This window comes from Vanacampus margaritifer, chromosome 15, assembly GCF_051991255.1.
Source record: "Vanacampus margaritifer isolate UIUO_Vmar chromosome 15, RoL_Vmar_1.0, whole genome shotgun sequence".
Taxonomy (NCBI): domain Eukaryota; kingdom Metazoa; phylum Chordata; class Actinopteri; order Syngnathiformes; family Syngnathidae; genus Vanacampus; species Vanacampus margaritifer.
In genome coordinates, this window is record NC_135446.1 from 17202183 (window position 1) to 17211111 (window position 8929).

Consider the following 8929-nt stretch of genomic DNA (forward strand, 5'->3'; position numbering starts at 1 on the left):
AGGCATATTTATTTTATCTCAACATTCGGATTTTTTTTCTTTTTCCCTTTTTTTTTTTTAAATTGGGATTGTATTACGCATTTTGATAATCGGGATAGACATATGGCTCTACCTTTTAAAATGTAACTTGCAGTATTCTATTATCACTTCATGTTGGCCGTTGGGCTTTGTTTGAAAAAGGTTTAATAAGCAACATTTGAAAAAAATTTATACCATAAAACTCTAAAATAAAAAAATAAAAAATAAAACTGAAGCATTAAAAAAATCCTAATAAGAACTAACAAATCTGCTCTAAAAATTTGTTAAAACTTAATTTTAAAAAAAACTACATTCAAAACGACTTATTGTATGTAGTTTACAGTTTCACGAAGCAACAGAGCCATTTGAGCATCAGCCTTGCCATCCCCTTATTTTCTCCAATTGAAACCCTTTCTCCGTTTGAATCCATCTGGCCGGATGACAACAAGGGAAGAATCAATAGAGGAGCTATTTATAGAACGTTAACAGAGGGTTTCTGGTTTTACGGCCCTGTGTGACTGCATTGCTTCCTGGATTCAAGGGCCACAAATCAGTAAAAAAAAAAAGCTTGTGTGTATAATATATGTATGATGATGGAAAGCTTGGTGACCTCCTCGTACCTCGTCTTTGGCGTCTTCATCGACCTCGAACACGTGAGCCGCTAGCTTGTCTGCCTTCGAGCCTTTGCTATGGAAAAATATAAGAGAGAGGCTGAGATTTATTAGAAGGAGCTCTCAGCTTCTCGCTTCTACTCAACACAACTTCCTCCCCACCTTACCTGGGTAACATGCGGAAGTCGCCAGAATAGGCCTCGTATTTGTAGTTGATGACATGCCAGTCGGTCTTGTACATGTTGATGCACTGCCAGACACATAAACACACACATAATAACAGGAGCACGCCAGTGAGGGAAATTTCTGTCCTCTGACTCTGACTCACAGGCCTGGACTAAATTTGAGTTGTATCTGGGACATTGTTGGAAAAAGGCCTCCCTTGCACATGTTGGGAAGTTTTAACTCATTCACTGCCATTGACGGCTATAGACGTCAAAAAGTCATTTGAACTATTTCTAGTTTAACATTTTTTCCCACTTTTGTTAACAAAAGTATAAAAACCTAGATTTTTTTTTTGTATTAGGACAGATATAAAATTTGTGATTAATCGTGAGTTAACTAGTGAAGTCATGCGATTAATTACGTTTAAAAAATTTAATCGCCCGGCGCCCCTAATTTTTTAAATAATTTTTTCTTAAAAAAAAAACATTATTAAAAATTAAAAAGATTTTTATTTTTTTCAAAGAAAAGGTTATTAAAAATTAGGGGCATCAGGCGATTAAAATTTGTAATCGGAATTAATCGCATGACTTTAATCGCCCGGCGCCCCTAATTTTTTTAATAATTTTTTCTTAAAAAAAAAAACATTATTAAAAATTAAAAAGATTTTTATTTTTTTTCAAAGAAAAGGTTATTAAAAATTAAGGGCATCAGGCGATTAAAATTTGTAATCGTAATTAATCGCATGACTTTAATCGCCCGGCGCCCCTAATTTTTTAAATATTTTTTTCTTAAAAAAAAACATTATTAAAAATTTAAAAGATTTTTATTTTTTTCAAAGAAAAGGTTATTAAAAATTAGGGGCATCAGGCGATTAAAATTTGTAATCGTAATTAATCGCATGACTTTAATCGCCCGGCGCCCCTAATTTTTTAAATAATTTTTTCCTAAAAAAAAAAAACATTATTAAAAATTAAAAAGATTTTTATTTTTTTCAAAGAAAAGGTTATTAAAAATTAGGGGCATCAGGCGATTAAAATTTGTAATCGGAATTAATCGCATGACTTTAATCGCCCGGTGCCCCTAATTTTTTAAATAATTTTTTCTTAAAAAAAAAAAACATTATTAAAAATTAAAAAGATTTTGATGATTTTTTTCAAAGAAAAGGTTATTAAAAATTAGGGGCATCAGGTGATTAAAATTTGTAATCGTAATTAATCGCATGACTTTAATCGCCCGGCGCCCCTAATTTTTTTAATAATTTTTTCTTAAAAAAAAAACATTATTAAAAATTAAAAAGATTTTTATTTTTTTCAAAGAAAAGGTTATTAAAAATTAGGGGCATCAGGCGATTAAAATTTGTAATCGTAATTAATCGTATGACTTTAATCGCCCGGAGCCCCTAATTTTTTAAATATTTTTTTCTTAAAAAAAAAAACATTATTAAAAATTAAAAAGATTTTTATTTTTTTCAAAGAAAAGGTTATTAAAAATTAAGGGCATCAGGCGATTAAAATTTGTAATCGTAATTAATCGCATGACTTTAATCGCCCGGCGCCCCTAATTTTTTAAGTATTTTTTTCTTAAAAAAAAACATTATTAAAAATTAAAAAGATTTTTTTTTTTTCAAAGAAAAGGTTATTAAAAATTAGGGGCATCAGGCGATTAAAATTTGTAATCGTAATTAAATGCATGACTTTAATCGCCCGGCGCCCCTAATTTTTTAAATATTTTTTTCTTAAAAAAAAACATTATTAAAAATTAAAAAGATTTTTATTTTTTTCAAGAAAAGGTTATTAAAAATTAGGGGCATCAGGCGATTGAAATTTGTAATCGTAATTAATCGCATGACTTTAATCGCCCGGCGCCCCTAATTTTTTAAATATTTTTTTCTTAAAAAAAAAAAAAAAATTATTAAAAATTAAAAGGATTTTTATTTTTTTCAAAGAAAAGGTTATTAAAAATTAGGGGCATCAGGCGATTAAAATTTGTAATCGTAATTAATCGCATGACTTCACTAGTTAACTCGCGATTAATCACAAATTGTATATCTGTTCTAAATGTACAAACAAAATCTAGGTTTTCATACTCTTGTTAACAAAAATGGGAAAAAATGTTAAACTAAAAAATAGAATGATTTTTTAATGTCTATAGCTGTCAAAGGCAGTGAATGAGTTAATAGCTCTTAGTCAAGCAGATGACAAGGAAGCACGGGTCTGTTAAACAGAACCTGGCCGAAGTCTGCAAAAACTTAAAATCCTGCCCCACATGACTAATAAACCTTCGCTAATGCTGAATGTTGGCCTTGAATCCCATTCTCGAAACTAAAGCAATGTTCTTCTACTTCCTGACCTTCAACCACCACCACATTTTACGAGTTAGCGTCGTAGTACCTTTTTGGCAAACAGACTCCTGGCTTCCCGCTCTGCATTCTGGGGCACAGAGGGGACCACGGTCCGCCTCTGTCGGGATATTTGGGACTCCTGCATGTGAGCACGCACACACACACACGTTGAGAAGCAAAGCCCAAAAAAACTGAGTGGAATACATACTAGCGTCACAGGGTTAAAGCAGTTCTCTAAATAAATCAAAACACATGTGCTGTCTGGCTGGGTTTGCATTGGAGCTTATCATAGGGAAAGTTTGGAAAAATCTTGCCTCAAAAAGTACTGGAGCAAAAAAAAAAAATGTCATTGGTAGACTTAATACTTGCACAATTGTACACTATGGATCCAAAATGTTATTATGAATGGAAATGTGCTTTCCATTTATCCAGTTCATGACAGTTTTTTGTGGTGTATCCCTACAAAGTCAGATGGCTGGTTGCCACCCCCCCCCCCCCTTTCGTATCAGCCAATCAGCTCCCAGCTCCCTCCCCAGCTGTCTCTTTCACCAGATTCGTAAAACTGCGCCCTCATCTAAGCTCAAAGAAACACAACATCACCGAAACATCGTCGACGGGGCAGAGCAGCAGGTCTCGTTGAGGGTCGCTGTGGATCTGAGACTTCCTCTGGAACACCACCGCCTCGTAGTCCAAAGGCTCAATGAACTTGGGCTGCTCCTGAGATGGGGGAAAGAAGATTCAAATAAGACAGTTGTGTTGTGATCTGGAGTCCAGGCAATGTGCCATGGTATTATAACTTCCACTTTTTGAGTTTCCTAAGGAAGTGAGGCTCATTTGAAATCGCTAGTCTAAGCATTTTGGCTGAAAGTTAACAGAAGATGAGAAAACATTACTATCATACATTTATTTGGTTGGGAAGTTTAGACAGTCATGCTAAAAAAGCCCAACGCTTCCACGCCTTTTCACATGTGAGCCCCCGGCCACATGCAAGCAACGTTTACAGCGATAGTCTGCTGAGGTCGGCGCACACGCTCGGGCCCAAAAAGCAGCAGTTCTCCTTCCTGTCATGTGCAATGAGCTCAACCGCAGAGCCACAAGTCACGGGCCAGCTTTGAGCAGCACCAGCGGGCCGGATCATGTTACACACAAGAAGCGGACAAGGGGGAGGGCGAGGCGGTCCAAAAAAAATGACTTTTCTACTTTTACTTGAATATATAAAAAAAAAGTGAAATATAAGAACTGCTTTGTAAAGCATGCACTCATTCCTTGCACAGGGTTTGAAAATGATGCCAGTGAGGTTTCCGGAGGGCGGCAACATGTGTGTTCATGCAAGCGAGCCGATGAGCACACCAAACAAACCTCCGCCACGACAAGCCCAATAGTGTTTCAGTATATGACACAACAACATAAAAAAAAAAAAATGCAAATCCTCATTTGTTGCATTTTGCGGAGTTAGGATTATTATTTTTTTTGTCTAACCAATCCAGGGATATTTCTGACACACGTACAATGAAACTCATTGTGCGTGTGTAAGTATCCAGTGAATGTAATGATTGTTGTTAATAGTTCATCTTAATTTTGCCGCACTTTAGGCTATGCTTATATAGAAACACTGCATATAGCATGTCATACAAACATACAAATGACGTCAACAAGGCCTCTACAATGTCCTAGAGAGGCACCAAAAAGAGGACATTGATGAACCCACAGGAAGGACGCTTGAGGGAATTCCCACAAAATCTCCTCAAAACAGCATCCAGGCATGTCAAATCAAAAGAGTAAACGCTACCTTATGACACCAGTACTGCTCACACTTTCAACCTGAACACCGATTTAAGTAAGTCATGCAGTGTTTCTGACACATAGGAACTAAATCCACACACACAGCCACAATGCTGGGTCAGCAGGGTTCTTCTACGACTGCCTCAAAACCACTGACCGCCTATAATCCCCTCATGACTCCAGGCAGCTATGGTTGCTATTAACACATGAAAAAAAAAAACTACTTATGAATGAATGAGGGCATGTTACACTGTGCTTTACTGCACCATGTGGCTGAGTCCATCAGACATGACGAGGCAAGAATGTCCTGTCCAAAGTGACAGACAAAAGGAGCTGCGGAAGATTGAAGGACATTCTGCTTTCAACGCACTTTTATCAATGCATGCCTAACAGTTCTTTTTTCGAGCATTTTGATGGTACTTGAACGCAATTTTTATTTCAACGTCAGAAAGAACAGACAAAAACATACGTGCATGGGGGTCTGCTTATGGAGAAAGGATTTCTCTGACTCTTAAAGCACATTAGCTCGGCAAAAAAAAAAAAGACAACAAGATCTCCTTGCTCACCACCGGGTCCACTGAGGTCCTCACCGCCTCCGACACGCTCTGTCGGACTTCCGCCGCCGTCCCGGGCTTGCTCAGCCTCTTGGTGAATTTGCGAACCTCAGACATAGCGCTCCAAAAAGATTTAGAGATGTATATATCCACAACGCGTGTCCCGGCGGCCAGATGTGGGCCGCGTTTAGAGGTGGGGGGCCGGCCAGCCAGCCAGCCAACGCCAGCGGTTTGACGTCGCGAGGCGGGGCGGGCGCTTCTCGTGATGCTGATGAGAGGAGGCCAAAGGGGAGTGACAAAGCGCTCGCTCACTTCCGGGTCTCATGACACGCACTTCTGGTCGTCACTGCCAAATCTATTGATATACAAGAGCTGATTGACAAAATGAGAAAACAGTTTTATTTACTAACCGACGACCCTAATGCGTCGAAAATATGTCGGGTTTATATCAACAAATATTCCCCTGGATGTTCTCTTGCTGCCCTCTAGTGGGGGTTATTGTGCACGGCACGCACTTCAAATTCCCAGTCTTTCCTATAGTCTCACGTTTGTCCACTTTTTCTGCATACGTTAGCAGTATAAGGCACAACATTGAACAAACATGTCATTCGTGTAATTTATATTCAGATTCAGAATATTTATTGCATTGTCACAAGGGAACAACGAAACTTCTAATGGAGCATCCATACAGCAGAGTGGATATACACTGAAATTAAAAGAGAATATCACTCACTAATGTATTTTATGTGAAATCTGACATGTTTAGTTGAATAAAGTGGCAGCTATTCTTTAATTGTATGACATCGGTCAGTTGAACAGTCTGCTATCCAGTGGATTTTATTGCTGTGGCTCTGTCAGATGGATGATCTATCATGGGACACTAATATACAGTATACCTGTACCACAATACATCAAATTTAAAGGCAATCAACCCTTGCTCACTGCTCATTTTGTACATAAGGGGAACAAATAGCAAGTATGCAGTGTAAACCCAAGAACAAAAATGGAATCAAATATTCAAAAAACCTACGTCCTGAAAGGTTGATCATTCAAGCCTTATCATTCAATGCACGTCAATCCCAGGTCAGGTAGGAGCATCCCTAGGAATTATATTTGGTAAATTCCTTCAGAGCCCACTTTTTCATTTCAATTTCCTCTCGCAATTTGCCATACTCCTCAGCCAGGGCCTCAAATTCCTTGCCCAAGATCTCAAAGGAGGACAACTCTGACTCCACCGACTGTTTCTCCACCTGACAGGCTCTAAGCTCTGACTCCAGAGTTTTTCTGCAATTCAGACACAATAAAAATTACACCAAAAAAAAAAGGTAAATGTTTTTCAAGCTGTAATATACAAAGCTCAATATCCCAAAACTCATCTTGCCTTATTTCTTTGTGGGTAGAAATGGAGTCAGGTGTGTACGTTTCCAGCTTTATCGCAACCATCTCAGCCCTAAAAATGGACGAAAGAATAAACAGACTAATATTTAAAAGCAATATATACTGGAAACACACTGATAAATGTATTAAGAGTTAAACTCCTTACTCGATTTTTTGCATGACTAATACGCATTTGCCTTCAAAGTAGTCCAACTTCTTTCTGTCCAAATCAGCCTGCATCGTCAAGCGGTTCTCCAGGATGAAAGACTGAAGGAGCTGGACACACGCTGTCATCTCCTGCAAGTGGTTTCAATTGAGCTCTTTTCCAAACTATATGCACTGAGTGAGTCTGTAAAGAACACAAATGTACTGTATGCAGCTTACAGAAAGGTACAGCTGTGTCTGCCTTTGGAGGAGCACCCTCTTTTCCCGGGAGATTTCCTTCAGAGCTTCAACCTTTTTTTTGTCTTTAACCAGTTGTGCAGACATATGGGACAACTTGCACCTCTTCAGAGATTCACTGTCATTCTCTATTTATATATATATATATAAAACATTGTTAACAGCTACACAAGAACATGATGACACAACTTAATTATGTGTGGAAAAAGGAAACACACCCCATTCAGGTTGATAGTAGGAAAGTAAACTAAAACATTTTTTCTTGAGGTGTTGCTCCAGCGCTCCAGGTAACATCTGTTTCATTTTTTGTATGTTCTGTGAATTACAAGCAGAATTGGCACAAGGTAAATTAGTTGAAATGAAAGAAATAAAAATTTGTCTTCACTAAGTACGTTTTGATCACATACATTCTCAGAAGGCATGAGCTCCATGACATCTTGAGGGGTCAAACCCAGAATGGACGGCTGATCCTTTTTGGTGGTGTTGCTAGGATCCAGCTTTCTTGCACACTTGGCCACAAGAAGGCATTTCTCCATTGTTTCGTAAAACTAGGATCATGTCACAAAGTTGACAGGTTAACGTCACATAAGAAACCGGCAGGAATTGACTGACAGAAGTTTGTTCAAATCTGGGAGGCCCACCATGTTCTCGTCAGGTGGTACAGCGGCATGATGCTTCCTGACCCTGTGGTCCTGAATCATCTCCTGCAGCGCTCTGTGGATGCTCTCAGACTGCAGCCAGGCTCGCCGCTGGCTCAGTAGTTTCTGCTGAGCCTGAAGAAAAGGGGGAAAAAAAGCAAAAAAACTGAGGAGGACATAAACTAACACTTTGCAGGAACTAAAACACATTGCAACGTATATTACGGTATAAATGCTTGTTTATACCGTCTCTAACTCCTTTTTCAGTGAATTAGTGAGTCCAGTTTTATCCACATAATGAGCCAGACTGGTTAAGAGTTTACAGAATTGGGGGTTTTGCCTCAGGTCCTCTTCTGTCAGGTCACATAGTGGAAACGAGGCCAAAACTGTGCGGGAGTCCAACGACATACATCATGTTAGTAAGCACGACCGCATTTTATAACAACGGCAAACAAAACACGTTTGTTTTCTCACCCTGTTGATGCACTTTGTCTTCGTTTCCAAGCACCAATCCACCAGTGGCGCCAGGTTCAGCAGTCATTTTGGCTGAGATTAACTGCTTTTTCTCCTGTTTTACGCGGAGCGAAGAAACTTCCTGACTCAAGTTGCGCGCCTGAGGGAAACCATTTTATTGGCCAAATAGATACACGTGGTACAAAACGCTTGTGAAAGGTGCTTGCCTCTCGCGAGAAAACGCGAAAACACAACATTGTGACGCGTGAGAAGTGTTTGTATTTTCAATGTTTAATTATTATTCTTTATTCAGAAGTAAAGTATATTTAAAAAAAAACCTGTATACAACATTGAACATATAATACATGCCAGAGGGTACATTAAAGTTGGTTTGTTTTTTACTCTATTTTTTTTACATTTATGGAGATATAATTTAGCTAGGATGAGTAACAAGTATACAATTATAAAATTATATATATATATATCTTCTAAAATAACCAAATTAAAGCATAAAACATTTCTCCATTTTCAAGTGAAGTCCTTGTAGATCTGTCTAGTAATAAATGTGTGTGTGAAGTATTTTTCAGT

The 8929-nt window shown here is 38.2% G+C and overlaps 2 protein-coding genes across 4 annotated transcripts in view; both read right to left on the reverse strand.

Moving 5' to 3' along the window:
- The window catches only part of dock11 (dedicator of cytokinesis 11), a 32862-nt gene extending 27146 nt beyond the window's left edge, over window positions 1–5716 (reverse strand). For all 3 annotated transcript variants that reach the window (XM_077543529.1, XM_077543527.1, XM_077543528.1), the window contains exons 1-5: window positions 5484–5716; window positions 3736–3852; window positions 3185–3274; window positions 797–879; window positions 639–705 (exon numbers count right to left, since the gene is read on the reverse strand). In XM_077543529.1, the coding sequence (XP_077399655.1) occupies window positions 639–705; window positions 797–879; window positions 3185–3274; window positions 3736–3852; window positions 5484–5588 (462 nt within the window). In that variant the 5' untranslated portion in view covers window positions 5589–5716. The remainder of the gene's footprint in view (window positions 1–638; window positions 706–796; window positions 880–3184; window positions 3275–3735; window positions 3853–5483) is intronic.
- A 366-nt stretch (window positions 5717–6082) lies between these two features.
- Window positions 6083–8519, reverse strand: haus4 (HAUS augmin-like complex, subunit 4). The gene is made up of 9 exons (XM_077543532.1): window positions 8363–8519; window positions 8135–8274; window positions 7892–8023; window positions 7658–7798; window positions 7469–7565; window positions 7233–7378; window positions 7015–7145; window positions 6853–6921; window positions 6083–6755 (listed from the first exon to the last, which is right to left on the reverse strand). Exons 1-9 carry the CDS (start codon window positions 8427–8429, stop codon window positions 6572–6574), a joined length of 1107 nt encoding a protein of 368 aa, XP_077399658.1. The 5' UTR covers window positions 8430–8519; the 3' UTR covers window positions 6083–6571.
- Window positions 8520–8929: the final 410 nt, after the last annotated feature.

What these genes read in the sequence shown, in the direction of transcription:
- haus4 (XM_077543532.1), bottom strand. Translation starts at nt 8,429, where the DNA reads ATGACTGCTGAACCTGGCGCCACTGGTGGATTGGTGCTTGGAAACGAA. An exon ending in AGCTCATGCCTTCTGAGAAT is followed by an intron (nt 7,566 to 7,657) that starts GTATGTGATCAA and finishes TGTAATTCACAG; the next exon opens with AACATACAAAAAATGAAACA. An exon ending in AGACACAGCTGTACCTTTCT is followed by an intron (nt 7,146 to 7,232) that starts GTAAGCTGCATA and finishes AACCACTTGCAG; the next exon opens with GAGATGACAGCGTGTGTCCA.